The sequence below is a fragment of the Pipra filicauda genome, unplaced genomic scaffold (genome assembly GCF_003945595.2).
Source record: "Pipra filicauda isolate LSUMZ 115617 unplaced genomic scaffold, ASM394559v2 scaffold810_size77393_pilon, whole genome shotgun sequence".
In the NCBI taxonomy this organism is placed as follows: Eukaryota; Metazoa; Chordata; class Aves; order Passeriformes; family Pipridae; genus Pipra; species Pipra filicauda.
Window position 1 is genome coordinate 1 of NW_024104988.1, and position 19849 is coordinate 19849.

At 40.2% G+C, this 19849-nt stretch overlaps 1 protein-coding gene across 1 annotated transcript; it reads right to left on the minus strand.

Moving 5' to 3' along the window:
• Positions 1-3187: 3187 nt before the first annotated feature.
• Positions 3188-19228, minus strand: LOC113987960 (SLAIN motif-containing protein 1). Its single transcript, XM_039390356.1, has 4 exons — positions 18686-19228; positions 18367-18444; positions 15224-15363; positions 3188-3351 (listed from the first exon to the last, which is right to left on the minus strand). The coding sequence occupies exons 1-4, from the start codon at positions 19132-19134 to the stop codon at positions 3329-3331; spliced, it is 690 nt and encodes a 229-aa protein (XP_039246290.1). The 5' UTR covers positions 19135-19228; the 3' UTR covers positions 3188-3328.
• Between the last annotated feature and the right edge of the window lie 621 nt (positions 19229-19849).

Here is a 19849-nt window from a genome sequence, read left to right on the forward strand (position 1 = left end):
GATAGCCACTGTGCAGATTTATTAATATCACAGTTCTGTGGATCATGGCATTATCCAAAAATAGGAGGACATAAATCTGTTTGACTCAAAACTGCCATACTGTCACAGAATATGTCTCACAGAGAGGTGTCTTTAACTGTAACAGGATCAATAACATGCTCACGGAGTAGGAAGGAGATACAGTCTTGGAACCTCACCTGAAATCAGGTAGTTTGTAGAGTTTGCCACTAATTTTCAAGTCAGGTATAAAAAAACAAAGGACGTTTAAAGTCAGGTATGTAATCTGACCCAGATAAAAAAAGAAAACAAAGCTAATTAAACAGCCTTAACCAGGAGAAAATGCAGAAATTCCTTCCACTTTGAGATGGAGAGTAGTTAAGAGAGATGTTATTTTGAAAGACTGCAAACCACATAACAGAAAGGATCAGAGGTGCTCTTCCCCGGCACATCCCCTGGGGCATGCTGAGCCCTCTAACTCACTGCTCTCAACAGCCAAGATTCTGGATCAATGAAGGGAGAAACCTAGTATCATATATTAAATTAATGATGTATGTTGGAGTGGGGGATTTGCTTGTAATACAGGCTCATGATCATAAATCTGTACACTTAAGCCCTTTAACATCCTAAAAAGTATCTGGTGGTAATGTTAACTGAGAGAAATATGGCCTGATGCTTCTTTGGACACGATTATCTATTATTCAGAAGCAGGCTCTCAAGCTACCAATCCATCTGGTACATACACTGGTTATGTGATTTTTGCTACAGGTACTCCTCTTCCCCACTCAGACAGCTCTGTCCCTTGGGGCTATCCTAGTATGAGCAGTTTGCCTCAACATCCAAGGGGAAGCAAAACTGTTTCATGTCGCCTATTCAGAGGGGCTTTCATCCACCCTTGTACTTGTCACATAGGCTGCAGTGACAATCTTTTTCACTTACAGTAGAAGCTGGTAAATTCATTTACCTCTATAACAATTAATCTAACAATTACTGCTTGAGCTAGTACTTATAATAATGATGCTTTTCTTGGGCATCTGTCTTGCAGCTCAAAGATACTTGTTTCCCCAAACCAGTCTACTCCATACACAGACTTAATCCTTTGGATTACTTTATAAAGACCAAGTAAGACTTGGTGCTGGAGTATTTCCCTAATACAGTAGAGTAATACCTGTAAATGACTCTTACACCACTGAGGAAAGTTGTTCTTTATGACAACACTCTACAAGCATTACATGAACTAAGTACATTATACCAATTCAAGGAAAACTTTCCAGAACAAATACATGTATACCACCAGGGACTTCTACAAAAGCAGGTCATGGATTCACATCTTTTCACATGCTTGACGAACCAAACTATGCTGCACTCACATCTCCAGAACTGACCTGACCTTCCCAGTTCTTGTACAATGGCAAGAACACCACTACTTGCTCTGTGAGTCAAAACACCATGGCACCCGGGCAAGTTTTGCACAGCCCTCCTCAAGCAAAATCTCTGAATTTGGGGAATCAAACTCCAGAGTTTGAAACTCTTTGTACTGATCACTGCCAGTCAAATCTGGAGGATGAACTTACTGTATTTTCAGTCATATGGGAACAAACACATACAGAAACTCAGCTTAACACATTTTTAACTTCAAATATAAAGTAGAAAACTCATCTCGAAGTGATTTGACATTCATCCCAAAAAGCACGCAATTAGTAGGCAAAATACCTTACAGAACATAAAGACAATGCACAAACCAAAATAAAATTATAGACTTCCAGTGACTTCAATAGGTTTTGGGTCAACAAGTTCTTTTTTCTACTACATTTCAACTACTCTAAGTTTTCCACTGTTTCTATCTAGTACATTATACATTAGATGTAATTACAAAAGATTTTTAAAATGCTATTTAGTTACCGCCTCTCCTACCATAAAACTGGAGACACTTAACTCTTGTCTTAGGTTAATTCTCAAGTGGTAGGAGGCCTGTTTTCAACAGAATTAATTCCAGTATACCACAGCATAAGTAAAAGCTGCAAATTAATTTTGTTTGATGATTAAAAATTCTTACAAGAGCTACAGTATGGAATCTAATCTGAATTTCAGCCACACAGGAGGAGAGAGGTAGAGGAAGAACATTTTGCAAAACACAGTACATCCTCCATCTTTAATAAACTGTGATCCATATTCACCTCAACTAGCTTTCAATACTCAAATGTGACCTCCAGTCTTACCTAACCAATTATTCTCCTCTCTATCACTGAAGACAGACATCATGCTCTGGAGATGCTATTATTTTTCAACTAGTCACTGATTTCAAGCCTGAAGCTTATGCAAAGTAGCACAGATCTCATCTTGAGATCATTTATAGCATGTTTAATACACAGACAGACATATATGGTAACTAGAGACGTGAACTGAAAGCTGAAATATGAGGAGTATCAAGACATTCATTTCAAGTTGGATCCAAGGGACAAGCTATACCAATGTATATTTTCCATGCAGCACTGCACTGTGTGGATGTACTGGAGCTAGGTTGTTAGGCATGCTCTGCGTGGTGTAGACACGCTGTACGCATTGACAGGATCAGCTCTCAGGGTCTAATTATGTTCTGATAACACAAGAAGGGATGAGGTCTTCTGCTTGCCTGTATATGCTCTGTATACAAGTGTACCTTTCAAGGTTACTAAGAACGTGAGAAGCTTTCATCTCATCAGCAAGCTACCTCCTAAATAGCAAAAGAAGAACAGGCCTTATGTATTTTCTTAACTTCAGCCTGAGAAGGAGTCCTGTTTTCAAAACAGTTAAGCTAACTGCACTTTTTTGTGCAGAAATAAATCTCCCCAACCTCTTACAACGGTACATTAAACATCCCTACTTCAATTAGCCAACAACAGTTTTAAAACCCCAATGATAGCAGTGCATTCACTCCTTTGAAAATGTTGGTTTCGGTCCCTAGAGAAAAGCAGCTGCTTTGTAATCTTAAGTCTTTGTACTGGTAGGTCTAAGATCATCAGTGCCATTGTATTTATCTTCCTGTTCATTCAGCATGAGAGTTGAGTCATTGCAGCCTCAGAGAGTTCTCCTTTTCTGCAGCTTTGGTCTCAGGAGTTGAATAAATGATGGGAAGAGACAATACTAAAAGTACTATTCCAGAAATACAAATTAAGATCAAATCATGACTATGTAATAATCAGGACAAGAATTGAGCCATGTTGTGAACAACTTTATTTAAAAAATACGTTGAATATATTTCAAGAAGTGCTCAGCTGCCCTTGATAAAATGGACGAAGACGAAGGGTGCTTTTGCCTGTTCACTCTGCAAGTCCATGCTTAGGGGCTTCCTCTAGGATGAGGAGCAAGACATCTCTGTGTGATTTAAACAACAGGTATTAGTTCAACTCCCCTTGCAGATCAGAGCACAGGTACTACACAAGGTGCTCTCATGCTGAAGATATCCCATTCATTTAGTCTATACGTTGTACTAGAAGTAAACAAAACATCCCCAAACTGTTATCTACTGGTTAGTGCACTACTTTAGAGAAGGTAGCCACAGCTTTCATTCAGTTAATAAAAGAGAACTTCATCTCCACATGCCACACAGGATGTATCACAACTGTAGGTGGACATGTACTATACTGCTAATCAGACATGCTAGCAACAATTTTAATCAAAGGTGTGCATTTTTGCTCTGAACAGGTGACTGGAGGAGAAATATAGCTAATTACATTTCCTAAATTTAAATTTTCTCATAGCATACATAGTTCTTTTCTTCTTTGGTGCATTACCATTGGCAAGACAGGTAAGCACAAAGGGTGAGGGATCCATTCTGTTAATAACAGACTCATAGAAGGACAATTTGCAATCCTTCACCTAACAATATAGAATCTTTATTACATACCAGGTAGAAATCAAATATATGTGTCTGTTGGAGTATAACTCTTGATCATTTATCATAACACAGAAAAGATAAAATTATTCCAACATTAACCCTAAATTGAATTTTTTCTAACATTACTGTTTACTTCTGAACTTCCCCTGCATCCAAGAAACATCCGTAAACACATTATAGCGCCCCTACAACTCTATCTACTTGCCATCTGTCTTTATTCACAGGTTAAACCCTCTGGCAGCAGAGTTTTGCAAGAGAGTTTCTCTGTTTATAGTTTCTGACTCTGACACCCTGTTTCCAGATGCCACACTCCATTTTCTTTGCTCATGTATACCTACTGCCTACATTGAGTCAGAATGGAAAAGCTAAAAGTTAGGCTCAAATCGAGGTCAAAAGTAGCACTTACCCTCCAGGAACCCTGTGGTTTTTGGATAAATATAGTAAGTGCCACAGTTATGTGCCTATTATGAGAAAGTGTTAACACTATTACCCAAGCAGAGAAAAGATACAAAACACTTAAAAAATAAAAGCTACTGTAAAACAGGTTTTTCCTACTTTTAAAACACCTAATGGAGAAAAAAAAAAATCATGAAAGTCTAGGATTAAGAAAAGTTCTGATAGAGGTTTAACTGACTGCCAAATATAAGAATGTATTCAGAATACATACTCTCATGTAGAATTAAGGTTAAGCCCACAATTTAGAGCCAAATTAAGAAGTACTAACCAAATAATTACTTCTAGGAAAATGGGTTAAATAACACAGATGTTTGCTATAAATACCGTTACCATTATTACTGTCAAGGGGGTCAGGGATTCCGCAACACTTTTTAACCTAAGCAGACTAATCTCTTCAGATTGCCTAGAGACCAATGTCTCCTGGCAGTAACTTGGAGCATATTCCTAAATTTAAGCTCCCCTGGGGTGATTTCAGACATCTTGAGAGAGACTCCTTAAGTAAACTTCTTCAGAGTACCTTCCAGAGGTACCTACACTCCATCAAGAACTGTACAAGCATTTAACAGAGGCAATCTTTGCTCCTCACTAACAAGTAACACAGGTATAAGTTGACAGAGGAGGAGAGAGGAGTATAATATCACCCAAGAGCACAGTACAACAGGGAAAGCGTAAGAATGGCATACAGACGAGTCAGAGCACACAAACTGCAGAAGCTCCTTCAGTACAGTTATTACACTGCTGCAACATTCATCTGCCTGTGTCTTACTGTCCCAGATAAAAGGTACTCTGCAGTACCTTCTACGCATTTCCACCACCAGAACCTGCCATGTCCACAGTAAGCAAAAATGGGCTTGGACAACAAAGTCTGAGACGCTTCTTCAAGCTTCTCCCTAAAAACCATTTTGTTTCTTTGAAGTAATTATTCCAGATTTTTCAGCACCCACATAGATCAAAAATAAAATCTTTTTTGGACTATGTCCAACACAATAAGAACATACATGCCTGATTAAAAACTGAAATTTGTTTCCTTATTCATTAAATAAAGATCCATTTGTGATTACAGTAAAGTATTTCACACCCAGTGTTTCAAAAGACGTCAAGAAATAACCATAATGCACTCTGAACACTGACTATATAAATGCAACATATGAAGCAGAAAAGACGAGAAAGAAAACTTGTAACACCACAGAGGAACAAACTGAAGACATGACTCCCTCTGTCACTCCATCCTGCCCTATTTCATGCAGACAAATCACTCTCTACCCTGCCTTTCCTATGGGTCAGGAAAGAACAATGAAGAACATCAAGAAGGTTTGCTAGTGGTTCAGAGAGCCGAATGAGGGACATGGACTTCTAGGAAGAAAGAACCTTAGGGTGTTAGGATGCTGAGCCCAGTCCTCTGTGTTTGCAGGCAGCAACACAACAGATGACTCAGCTGCTATCGCCCACACCCTTCAGGCCATAAAATCCTGCCCTGTACCCATAAAAGACTTCAGACATTTTATGAAGAAGAAATTGCTTGAAGACAAAAATCAAGTGCCAAATAACTCCAAAATAAAACAAAATAAAAAAGGATATGCCACCAGTCAGATGCAAATTCTAAAAACTTAATTCTACTCTTTTATTAAGGCTATAGTGGGGTAGTATCTCGAGCCTAAAGAAATTGGAACTATATAGTATGAGCCATTCCTGAAGAATACAACAAATTATATCCCCTAGACCTAAAAGCTTACTTTAATTTCTGACACAAAACTTTACAGGGCTTTCAAGTGATATTAAGCGAAGTGCAAGCAGTTACTACTACTTGAGATCCATTCACGTGCTAAAAATATAGCAATGCAAGTTACCTTGCACTTATTTTCTTGCATACTGATAACTTTTCTATATTCTACCAATATAAAGTGCATACTGAATTTCTTCATATGCAAAAAGCAATTCTAAACAGAAAAGACAACACTTACATACACACAGAAGTGTCTGCTTGTAGGCAGCCTCATTTGAACACCTACAGTCCGAAGCATATCCCACTCTTCAGCACAAAACAGGAGAAGCATGATTCAGCTGTCTAAAACCAGAATGTAATGACATTTGAGGTGCTCCAGTTAAGTGACGCTGTTGTGCAGATCCTGTATCAAACCCATCTGCCCATCTAGATACCTCAAGGATGCAAATGCATGCTAAATTATGCCTAGGAGCCTCATTAAGATCAATGAATCACAATCGAAGTGATTGTGCCTTAAATCAGGTATATACCAGATGCATGCCTAAAATTAGTTAGAACAAATCTGGGCCATTAAAAGTTCTATGAATTCAACAAATGCTGAGACTCAAGGACAAGGTACCTACAGTCAGACACAAGAGAAACATGTCTGGCTCCGGAAACTTAGACACAAAATATCTTTCCCAGGGAGATTCAATCACAAAGATTTTCCTCTGTGATGCAGATGCAACACAAAGCAATAACCCCTGTATCTCAGTTAAGACTAGCAGACACATACTATAGAATTTACACCAATTATTTCACCAGTGATTGGACTGTGGTACTGATTTTTTGTGCCTATCACAGAAAGATATGGATAGCTCCTAGTATGCGAAAACACCCAAAAAATCCCTAACTGTCCTATGCGTCCTCATTTTGGAGAATAAGCTTAGGCATCTAAACAAATGATTACAAACAAGGTCTGAATTGCCATGACTGAAGTAGCAGACTATGAGAAACCATTTCTGAATGACAGACACCAGGGTTATTCTTGCAAAATGAAGAGGGTGTTCAAAACTTGTTAGAAGTATAAAGGAATACTGCCATCTAAATGTCCTAGTTGCAGGGGCCAGGACCAGTTTATTACTATGTGAGTATAACCAAAACTATGTACTCTACACCCTCTATGGAATTTCTGATGGACTGTTAACAATGGATCACTTGCAGTAGCTGCCCAGGACACAGCTAATAACTCAGCTGTGATAACTCCCCTCTGGGGAGGAATTAGCACCTTAACACCCAACCTGAGGGGTCATCTCTGCTAATGGGTGTACTGGACTGGCATAATAGGCAGCTGCAACACCTAGACCATCAAAGACTCCAAAAATATCCCATGAGTTAAATCACCCATTGTGAAACTCCCTGCCCTGGGGGAGATACTGCACATTCCCACCTGAACCTGACCACATATAATCTTCAGGTTTTTTGGAACAACCAGAACTCCAACAGGACTGTGACTGCCACTCTCGACAAGACTGTGATCATTACCTCAATAGAACTGCCACCATTGTCCGGACCAAGAGGCTTTCCTTTCCTTTTACTTTGCACCCAGGGGGGCCACGTGGTGCTCAGCACAGGGACCAATGAACACTGTTCTGCTCTTGTCCCAGGGGCTGGGTTATACATCTGTTTTTGTGGGTTAAAACCAGTTTTTCTCTGTATCGTTGCATCTATTGTAATTTATTTTTAGTAAATTGTAGCTCTGATTTATAATCTCTCTAGAGTTGGGTTCATTTCTCCCACAGGTTTACTTCTAAACCAGCACACTAAATCCTTCCAATGCCAAGTACTCCGAAGTTTTTTCTAATTACTGGACAGAAATTACTATCGCCAGATTCAGTTCAGACCACTGCTTAAGAATGGAGTAAGACAGCTTGGGTGGACTGTGGCTTCTTCAGAGTCAGACAGGTAAGTTCCTCCCAGGTATCTAACTTAAATGACTAAGGTTCAGTGAAATTATTCATAACCTTTTAGGATCAAAAAGACCTCTTACAAATCCTTATCCTATTCGAAAGAAACAATCTGTCCTCCATCAGCTGCAGATAAAACTATGAAAAAATCAACTGATCTTTTCTCCTATGCAGCAGAGAACAATTCATCAACTCTTAGAGTGGAACTTATCTGACTGCAAGAAGACATCTAGGCTAAAGTTATCCACTTCTAACTCTCTGTGTAACCATTTTAGAAATGTGCAATTCAAGGTACAAATCACTATGAACTAATACAGCACAAGCAGCAAGATCAACATCGTTGCTTAGTACTGCATAATGGGGGAAGACAAGTGAATACAAAGAAGCTGACTTTCTTTCCAAAAGTAGGCAAACTTATTTGTTCCAAGTCAGCCTGCATGTGCAATGACCCTCTCTGCATTTGAGGGGCACACAGGATTGAGTACGTTCAGCCATCTGCTTTCAAGGAAAAGGCTCTTCCAAAATGATGATGTCATACAGATTTCTCTGGCAATACAAATTTGGCTTAATCTGAGCACAGTCAGCAGTGTAAAATCAGTTTACAGGTACTTTACATTGTAGAAGTGGTAATGGTGGTCCAAATTCACCAATGAACATGACCCAATACCTCTTTTGTCTTGGTAACATAATAAACTTAAAAATATATAAAATTAATAAAACAAATAAATAAGTGTCTATGCTACCAGCTGAATGTTATTTTAAAAATTGTTATCCCATATCAGTTTTCCACAACATCTCATAGCCAGAGTATAAAATATCCAAGAACTTGAAGTCGACTTAATTCTGTATGATTCTCTAAAGTTAGCAAAAATGTAATCTTTGCACTGCCACTAATGTTTCTCAAAACAAGAACTACCTAGGTTCCAGCTATTTTTTGCTAACAAACGTAGTTTTTCATCCCACAGGCACACTTTCACTACTTTTGTCACTCAGACTTCTGAAGTGTGAAGCATTTAATGAAGTATGTCATTACTGCACCTGAAAAAGCCATATTCAAAGAGACTTTTATAATTGTTTAGTGACCCCACCGAAAGTGAATATTCCACAAGAAAATGTTTTCTGTATTTTAAAATTCTTCAAGTAGATCCCAATCTAGAAGTAAAATTAAGAAAATAGTATTTTAAAGGAGATTCATAAAAAATATATAAAATGCTGAGGAATTTCATTTTTATAAACTTCTATGTCTCTATCATTTGCACAAACTCCTTTTCTGTCTTGCAACATTAAAAAAATATCAAATGCCTATGCCTCACAAGTATTCAGATTAGAGCTTACTGACTACATTTCATTATCAGGTAGAGTCAAAAAAAGTTTTATTTCATTATAAGAACTTTTCCATAAACCTTTACTTGAAAGCAAATTAATGGTGTAAATGTGTTATTTCCATGAAATATGAACACATATAAGCTGAGTGTGGAACACTTGGGAAAGCAAGTGCAGATAACCAACTTCTTTCTAATATATTAACATGCAAAGTCAGTTGCAAAGGTAAAATAGACTGTATGGCATATTTACATGCAACTGTGGACTATATCCCAGAAGATACAGTCCAACCAAAAGATACTTCAGGATCATGGCATAAAACAGTCTAAACCAAAGCTTCCCAAAAGATACAATGCTATGAAGACAAGAACCAAAGTTCTCTCTGAAAGTGAAAATACAGAAATTATCAACACATCAGTAAAGAAGCCTCTGTATAACCACATGCAAGAGGCTTGTCTGCATTCTGAAATGTTATTCCCTGCTTTCTTCCGCAGACATCAAAAACAGACCGTGAAAAAATGTCAGCAAGAAAGACAAAACCTAAAACAATAATTTGGGGACTAGCACACAATGAGCAAGACACAAACTATCAGAAGCAAAAATGGAATGACAGCTTCCAGAACAGCAGTTTTGAAAAGATCCTCTTTTCCACAGAAAAAATATCTCCAGGGAATAAGCTTTCAAGTGCCCTTAAGTGAACTATTAAAACCTAGGTTTCTTTTTAATTTCTATCCAGTAAAGTATTTGCATACTTCAAAAACAAACCCAGTGATTAGTAAGTACTCTGCTAGGTAACACTAATTGTGCCTGTATTTTTAGCATAAAACAGGGTTGATGCTACTTCTACTGCTTTTAGACATCCACTGCATTACGGACCTTGAACTTACACCATAAGTTATTTTAAATAAATCTACTGAAATCCTCACATAAAATTTGACAGTGTCTCTAGCTGTTTAACCACTCATAAGAAGTTGATAATCCCTGCTCAGTACCTAGCATGAATTTATAAAATATATTCTAAAATGGCATGAGTATCTTCTCAACTGAGGCAAGACCCAACACCACCTCTCTACCAATCTTTACAGAGACTTCAGAATTCAACTTCCTCTTGCAAGTATAATGACAACCTAAGGTCTATTCTAAGCAAATAATTATGAGCTGCACAACAATCAACCCCCAATACTGAAATTGAATTCTTGAATAGTATGCATATTGTAATTTAATAAAAAGTAGAAGTCACATCCAAGAGCTGCAATAAAAAGGCAAGTGATATCTGAATGCAAGTATAATATCAAACCAAAGTTCTTCCAAATTGAAAAACATGAATCCTCAGAAGGTGCACTAGACAATCCATTTGCAAAACCTCTATGAACTGCGTGGAATTATGCAGCTGTTACAACAGGTTACTTCAAATAAATTAAATGTAATAGGAAATAACTGCTGTGCATGTATAGATGCACTCCGAGCGCTAAGTCTGTACTGCAGCAGCAGATGGCTATACATCCTGACCTCTGAGATGCCACACTCCTCAAAGGGTGCTAAGACGCTGATAATAAAAAGTGATGAACAACCACAGCTCTTATCAGAAACATACATAAAAAGAAACCAAACCTCCCATGTCACTTTTTTCATTCCTTCTACAGCTTTAGACATTTTATTTTTTATGATGAAAACAACAATCCAATCATCTGTAAGCTTCTGCACATTATCATTTGCTACCTCAAAAGCATTTTACATGGAACTAATCCACATTATATATGAAAAATAAGAAAGCTATATGAAATCTTATTAATCTACTTTTGAGTACCACAACATACATCTCTGCTCCATCAAAAGACAGCAAATAAATTTGAACCTGCCTCTTTCTGCATAAGCAACAAGTTGCACATCCAGTTAAAACCTTTTGCCTGGGGCTTCCTTTATTTTTATAGGTAATGTCAAAATAAGTTTTTCTTCTCAGTATGTTATATATTTGGACATAAACCTTAACTAACATGTAACATTGGGATCCTGCACAATAAAGGATAAAACTTCACTGACGAGATTCTTGGTGCTTGTGGAATCACAAGCAATTGGAGAGAAACTACAATGGATCTGTTTCACAACATCATCCACAGACAACGTAAGAGCATTCATCCTGAAACACATTAATAATTTAAGAAGCAAAACAGAGTTTTACTCTTTAAACTACTACAGCCAACTGCAAAACCTACAGACTTCTGTTCCTTCTTCTTCTTAAACATCTGAAGCAGCATTTCTGAATAAGAACTCATCTAAGCCAAACTCTGAATCTAGCCAATATTTCATATTCTACAAGAAAGAAGAGCTTTCTGTCTGGGAGGCTAAACTGGATGAGATATGCTTTGAAGCCCTGCATAAAAGCTGAGCTCCTACAGACTGACTCCTTGCTAAGCCTCTTAACTCCTCAGTTTATCCACCTGCCTGCTTCAGAGTTTTTCACAGAGGTGAAGTTATCTTCAACCAGGGTGTCAATCACCAACTTATCAATTTCAGAGGGGTTATAACCATCTGCACTAGCTAGGAAGGTTACAAATAACATGTCTCTGCTCACTGGGCTTAATACTGACATGTTCCAACATCTTCAAGTACTATCAAGAAAATACAGAAGCAGCTCTATGATGCCATTAAGACTGTTAGGTGGCCCTGTTCATTTCAGTTGACCTACCGAAATAAAACAAACAGCAAGATTAAAAATCAAATGGAGAGGAAACTCTAACCCTGCAACAGAGATCTGCTGTAAGGATAACAAATCAGAAAGGTTTCAAACAAAAGATAACTGAAGAAGAGCAGGAAGAAAGAAGTGATCCAGGTACGGTGGCAGAGAAAGAACAACCAAAACAAACAACAAAGAAATAGTACCTCAATACTATAATTGCTCATGGGAAACAGGAACAATTCCAAGCAAAGATCTTATCATAAAAGGTTACATTTAACTTTCATCCTCCTTAAAGCTAGCATGCTTAATCCACAGAAACAGGGCTTGTAATAAGCCTAGTTCCTTATAAACATGATAAAAGCTTTACCTACTTAGTCGTTGACCAGAGGAACGTTGAGAAGCTTGTCCAAGTTCTCACAGTGGTTCACAGAAGAACCACCTGCTAGAGACCACCACTGCGCTCACAATAAACCTTAAGGATTTATGCCAAGATGAATTCTTAACTTCCACTATGAAATACTTAAACCAGTCATTTTCATTAGAAAAGAAACAGGCTGGTGAGCACAGCGAAGCGAAAAGAAAACACCATCATTCAAGTGATTCTCCACCCTGAGAGATCAAGTAGTCGTTGGATTATTTCATTGCCTTGGACTGCTTTGGCAGAAAGTCTCTCACAAGACTTTTAGCCTTGTTATGAGCTATCCCAATGCTGGGATATTTCAGAAAACAAATGAAAACTTTTAGGAAAATCTGGATACAATGTAATTTTAAAAATCTACATAAGCATGAATAAATGAGGGCAGAATTAATAATCTCGAGAACAGAAATTAGTTAAAAGTCAAAAGTAGGTTAGCAAAATTTTTATTACTTTTGGCTCACAGCTCTTCTCTCTGTGCGCACTTACTCAGATATGCTGACTTTGCTAACAAAAATCAATTTTACTGCTTTTAATTTCTATGCGCGCTACAGTGCCTAAAGAGCGATGACAATTCAACTAGTTTAACTTGGCTAATGCACCATGGACAAAATCACTAAGCAAATTCCACCTATAAGCCATTCCAGAAATCACACACTGGTACATCATAAATGTTTTTTGACTACGCATTTAGTAGCTCTCAAGTCCATCACTGTTAATCAGTGACTCAAGGCTGAGCAGAAGAGGCACAATTACATTTTCAAAACATCTCCAAAATGCCCTTACAAAGCATATGGCTAAAAGGGGAAAACAACATTCAACTTACAAGTACAAAGTTTGAAACTTCAATACCAGGAAAGAAGAATGCCATTCTTACTGAGTCACTTTTAAAATTTGGATAAATTACATGTACCTATTTATACGCACATATTACTGATTGAGTGCATTGCAAAACAAAACACTGAAAAGTCAGGTTACAGAAAGTTTTTTGTACTTTAAAAACCAAATCATTAGATTCTCACAGAAATCTCACACCTGGTGCAAAACTGAGACAGAAATAAATATTGTGAAACCAACTTCTACAAAGTTAGAATAAGGATGACATTTTTTTATTACGTATTACTTGTAAAGCACAGGTGCTAAAGAAAACATTAAGAAATACGAGAGTTAATCAAGAGACTAACTGAATTATTAATTAAAGCAATTTTAGCAAAGAATTGCTGCAGTACAAACACAAGTCTAGTTTACCCCTGAACGTACCGTTCCCATAACGAGTTTTATTTATGGCATATAATTTCTCAGAAACTTTGTATGGACCTCAGGAAATTCATGAGCAAATCACCACGAGTAGAACATGTGGATCAGAGCAACACATTGTCAACATAACTCTGTGACATATGTCACTTCCTGTGACTTCTGCACAGACAGCAACTGAACTGATAACCACAGAGAGATTCAAATCTGACATCTTTATTGTCTATTAAATTTAGATAAATCCTTATAAGGGAAAAAATAGGTCACGCTGTCCTCTGACTTGTTTCTACATTCCCATTATAGCCTTGATTCAGTTGTCCATACTCAGATGTGCTTGCCCACCTGAGAGGCCCCTTGGGGAGGCCAAGATATGATTAAAAGATGGTAGGTGAGGTGCAAGACCTATGGAAGGTCTGTATCCTGACTAGATATCAGCCTAAAGGAGACCATCTCAAATGGCACTAGGTACCTACGTGCAGCAATCTATGTGGAGCTTCCACATCAGATTCAGCTCCACTGCTGGACGCTAAACACCACACAAACAATACCTTTAGGTGACCAGATGAGGTGAATGCCAAGCACCCACTGTTGTCAGTGGACTTAAAAGAGAGCTACTGAATTCATTCTACGGCAAATACCTAGAGCTCGTCACTGGAGCAGCTCACCTGATTCCTCTGACTTTACAGACAAAACTCCCACTGGTGGTCAAGCATGGACATCCTTCAACCCTAAAGCTAGGTGGGATGATTACAAACATACGAACCACAGCTTGACCCATGTAACTTAAGGCAAATGAGCTCACCAAAATATTGCTAGGGCAATAATCATTGTAGTATCTTTTAAAGGCAATACAAAGAGATAGATGCCTTCAGAGTCTTAGTCAGATAAATGACTGATTTGGATAAGACTCAGCCACAGCTACCCATATGGGTAGCACACAGGAACATGTTCAGTCTTTCTTAGTAATTGCTGTAGTTAACTTATACAGCCATATGTTCACGTTGTCATTAGCTTTATTTCCGTCTCCTGTTGCTTCCTGTATTGTTCATTTTCATCTTCTTTCCTAGTGAGTTATAAACCTTAAGACAATATCCTCCCTTAATCACTTTTTTCAACAATGCTTAGTACAATCTTAATGAGACCTTAAATGGCAAAAAAAGTAAGAATCATGCTGTCTGATATTTATTTAAAACAAAATTCAGCACACCCAGATATAACTCTACAAGGTCACTGGCAGTGAACAGCCATCAGACTGGATCCAGTACTTGAGATAACCCAGAGCCCAACAGAGCAGTACTATCAGTCAAGTTAAGGTTCTTCTTAGTCTACTATTTTAAGCAATGGATGCCAAGTTTAAACAAGTTGTGCAGGAGAAAAAATTGATAACAAAGGAGGTAAACACCTTCAAAACTGCATGATCAGAAAAAAAATTTCAAACATTTGTTAGCATTTAGGTATATGTACGAAAAAACTGCATGTCTGCCATTTGTAAAGCTTGCTAAATTGTGAAAAACACCAAAGACAACTATCAAAAAAATTCTAAGAATAAAATTACCTTGCTCCAACCTAAAGCATAGGGAACGTTTTGCAGCCTCTGTCTCAGGAGTTGGATGATCCAGAACACGCCTGCACCACTGCAGAGGATTCAATGATTTGTCTTGAGAAGTGTGAGTCTTGGTAGGCAAGACGTACAACCTTAACCAAAATACACAAAAATATCAGCAAGATATGCAACACTTAAAAGTTGCTTTTTTAAGTTCTTATCTATTAGCTACTAATAATGTATAACATACGAAGCCTCGCAAGAAGATATCTAATTAAAAAAGACTTTCTGGGGTAGAAGAGTTACATCAGTTTTCTTCCTTCCCTCCTCAAAAAACTAGGTGGCAAAATACAAACTTTACAGCTCTGGCACGACAAAACAAAGAATGAGATTTCACATCAAAATCTTCCATCTCATCACTACCACTGTCTTCATTCCAGCACTGCCCAAAGTTCAAATGTATTAGGTGCTATACACATACAAAAAAAAAGGTGCTCTCACTTGTCCCTTTTATACTTATCTTTATTGGAGATAAGACAATTTCAATATTTGATTTTATATTTAAATCACAATCTCACTGCTAACTATTTCACACCTTTACCTATCACAATTTAATCACCTTATTATATATAATAATATAATCACCTTATTTTCTATATTATATATAAAAAATTACATATATATTATTTTCATACACCATATCTTCTCCCAAATGAATCAAATGTTGTATCAGTCATATTTGTAAAGATTACAAAACATTAGGTGAGAAACAATGAAAATCCATTTTCGATATTCAACTCCAGCAGGAAAAAAAATATATGCAAGAAAATCTAGTGTATGTGCCTTATTCTCAGACAGGAGCAGACAATTAATCAGATGGCCAGGTACATTAGGAAGCCAGGTACCAAAGCAAATTTCATGGGGGAATTCTTGAGGCTGAGATCTGGGTTGCTGCTGTCAACCCTGGCAGATTAGCAAGCACAGCAGACTTGAGTCACCTGGGAGAGCGCAAATCTCCTGGGAAGCAAATTATTCTTGGCTGCTGGAGACAACAGAATGGCTTGAAGGGACCTTAAAAATCATCTAGATCCAACTCTCCTGCCATGGGCAGGAACACCTACCACTAGACCAGATTGCTCAGAGCCCTATCCAATCTAGCCTTGAACACTTCCAGGGATGGGGCATCCACAACTTCATTGGGTAACCTGTTCCACCACCTCACAGTAAAGAATTTCTTCCTAATATCTAAATCTTGCAGCTCCCTGGCCTGACCACCTCCAATACATGGGGCTCAGCAGATACTCAGACACCAGAACACTCTGTAGACAGCAAAGGAATCTGGCCTGCACACAGCAGGGGCAATGACAAGACCAAAAAATAAACAGGATTTTGTTCCTCAAGGGATACTAGCAGGTAGCAGCAGCCTTTCACCTTCACAGTTTTGGCTCAAGAGCTACCTAAGTCCCACCAGAGCAAGCACTCTCCAGTGTCTGCTCCATGGGGGTTTTTTGCCTTTGAAGTCAATCAGCACTGTCTATCGAGCTTACAAAGAATAAATATCCTCACTGCGACTGCTCTCTTGGCAATCCCAGCAGACATCAACTATTGAATTTCTCTGAGGAGAGGACTCATTTCCCCAGACTTCCTGCACTGCCTGGCCACACATTTAAAAAATGATACTGAAAAAAACCAAAAAGTAAAGAAAAGCTTTGAGCTTTATTGTTAACCTGCAGAACTGCTTCAAAAGCTAAACATCTAACTGATCATCAGACCTTCCTGTAAAAAGCTCAATGCCAAAAAGTGGTTTGATATCTCTGCAGTTCCACAGGGTCAGTTGTTTTATGTTTTTATGGGTTTTTTATAACTGCAGATAAAAAAAACCCAAAACACACACAGACACACAAAAAAACCTAAACCAAAAACCACCAAAGGTATTTAAGGCCTAAAACTACCAATCAACAACAACAATATGCAGTGGGCTTTAGCTTTCCAGACAGCCGTTAACAGCTAAAACAACTCACTCTTAGCGGAATAAACTTGTTAACAAATCCCTAAGATGAAATTCTGCCGGTGGACATATGTGTTTGACAAAGGTAAGGTCTCATGCCCAAAAAGCATTTAGGATTGCTCCCAGAGAGCAAATCGAATTGGAAATTTTACTAAGGCACAATGCAACAATGACTTTCTACCATTCTTAAATGTAAACACGGAAAACATTTTGTTTAACAGGACATGATCAATCAAATTTGCTATTCCTTAATGCTAAGAAACCTAGCAGTTAGAACCAATGGAAAATTTGATTTAAGTCTGGACTGACAAGCCCAAACCAGCCCCGCACAGACTAATCGTACCCACAACGAAGCAACACTGCCAAAAATCTCCATGCCATTTGTAGATGATTCTCAAAAGCAATTTTCAGAACTATGGTATTGTGTACCACAAAGACAAACACAACCAGCACTCAGAAGCATTTATGGCATTTGAATTAATTTTTGAACCCTTTCTCTTTTACCGAAAATAAGCACATTTCAGATGCTTTATACTCAGTTGACATAAACTTTGTCTCAACTCAAAAACTAGTCTCATTAAAAATATTTCATTGAAGCTTTGACAGATACTTAAAATTAGTTATTTAAATATAGATAATTTACATATTCTTATTGACACTTCAAAATTATTTAGGATCAACTACATTTAACATGGTTACACGGCTAAGATAGTATGCCAGCACTGTCCCTACGATGTTCGTCCACGTTGCTGAAACAGGTTTTGAGGCACCTGCCTTACTTATTTATTTATCTGTACCTTGTAATTTCCCCTTCTATTTGTTTTTAAGTGAGCGTAACCATTCCTCCAGGTTGATTTTATTTTCTGCTTTATTCATTCGCTGGTCGTTTCCGATTTATTTAATTTACTAGCACCCTGCCGTGCCTTTTGGAGCTTCGTGGGCGCGTTAAGATACACAACAATTTAGATCAATGTCTAAAAGACAAAAGCCCTCCCAAATCCCTGAAGATGGGAGACAACTGGGCAGAGATTTTAGGATGAGGAGGCAGCGCTGCTCAGATCAAGGCTTTCCCGGAACAAAATTCGGCTATTTTTAATTCCTTATGTAAACAGGAGGCTGAAACTAGGCTGAGATCTGAACCATCTACCTCAGAGTGGAAAACGAGCACTGTTCCCCGAGCCGGGGGTTCAAGACTCGACCTGTGCCGCGTTCCGTACACCGGCCCCTTCCCTCGGCAAGGCCGACCGCACCGATGGCACGGTTTAGAAGGAAGGAAGAGGAAAAAAGAAAGAAAAAAAAAAAAAAAAGAGCTGATTTCAGTCTAAGCAGGGAGATCAAGTGGATTTGGGGGCTAATGCTAAGCAGTGCCGGGAGACCGCCGCGGGAGGCCAGGCCGGGGGGCGACCGACACACGGGTCCGGAGGGCACAGCCAGGCCGGGGCGGGGCAGGGCCGAGCCGCATATACCAGGTATCCTCGTCCTCTCCGCAGCCGTCCTCCAGCTCCAGCACCGCCACCTCGTCCAGCACCGTGGCCGCCGCCCCCGGACCGCCGCCGCCTTCCAGCCCGCCGCCGGCCGCCGGCAGGCCGGGCGAGGGCTTGAAGTAGGCGAGGGGCTCCGGCGGGCACAGCATGGTGGGCACCGGGCTGGGCATGCACGGCGCGGCCGGGGCGGGGGGGCTGGCGGGGCGCAGCCCTCCGGGGGCCGGCGGCGGGGCCAGCAGCAGGTGCGGGCTGGGCGGGCCGCTGGTCACGGCGGCGGCGGCGGCGCGGCTCCGGAGCTGCTCGTTCTGCTTCTCCAGCTTCCGCACCAGCTCCTGCAGCTTCTTCACCTCCAGCTCGGCGCTCACGCCGGGGCCGGCGCCGCTCCCTTTCACCTCCGCCATCATCGCCGGCTTCAGCAAGGCAGCCTCCATCCTGCCAGCCCGCTGCCGCCGCGGCCGCCGGCACCTGCTCCGCCGCGCCGCCGGAGGGCAGCGCCCGGCCCCCGGGGGAGGCGGGAGCGCCGGGGAGCGCCGCTCGCAGCGCTGGGGGCCCGGCCCGGCCCTGCGGTGCTGCGCTGCCCGCCCGCCCCCGCTCCGCCGCCGCTCCTGCGCCTCCCGTTAACGGCAGCGAGGGCGCGGGCGGGATCCCCTCCCACTCCGGCAGCCGGAGCGCCGCGCACACGCACTCGGCAGGAACAAAGAGCCACCCGGCGCCCCCGCCATCCAGCCGTGGAAAAGCCGACAAGACCCACCTCCACGGGGAGCCCCAGGTCTTTAAACAAAAATGCCTTCCCCCCAGCGCCCCGCACCCCGCCCCGCCCGCGGGCTGGAGCCGGCCCCAAGCGCTGCGCCTCTCGTGAGCCGTGTAATTAGAGCCTGGTGGTGTCAGGGTGGTAATTACGCAGATCGAGTGTGAGGGGAATGGGAATCACAAGTAGAGGCTTTGTTGGGCTTGAAAGGAGCTAATTCAGCCAAAACCCGTGTGTTTGAAACGTGCTGACTCTGGGAGTTTTGGTTCATAGCGAGGAAGGCGACGTATTTTTGAAACTGCATTGCTGGTGAAGCAAGAACACGGAACCAAGCATTGCAGAAAACTGCATTAACTATGTAATTGTTGATGTACAGGAGAACACCTGAGGGGGAAGAT

Coding starts and splice junctions, on each gene's coding strand:
- LOC113987960 (XM_039390356.1), bottom strand. CDS start 19,134: ATGGAGGCTGCCTTGCTGAAGCCGGCGATGATGGCGGAGGTGAAAGGG. Junction 15,364..18,366: donor TGCTCGTTTTCCACTCTGAG/GTAGATGGTTCA, acceptor ATTTTGGTTAAG/GTTGTACGTCTTGCCTACCA. Junction 3,352..15,223: donor ATGCTTTAGGTTGGAGCAAG/GTAATTTTATTC, acceptor TAAATCACACAG/AGATGTCTTGCTCCTCATCC.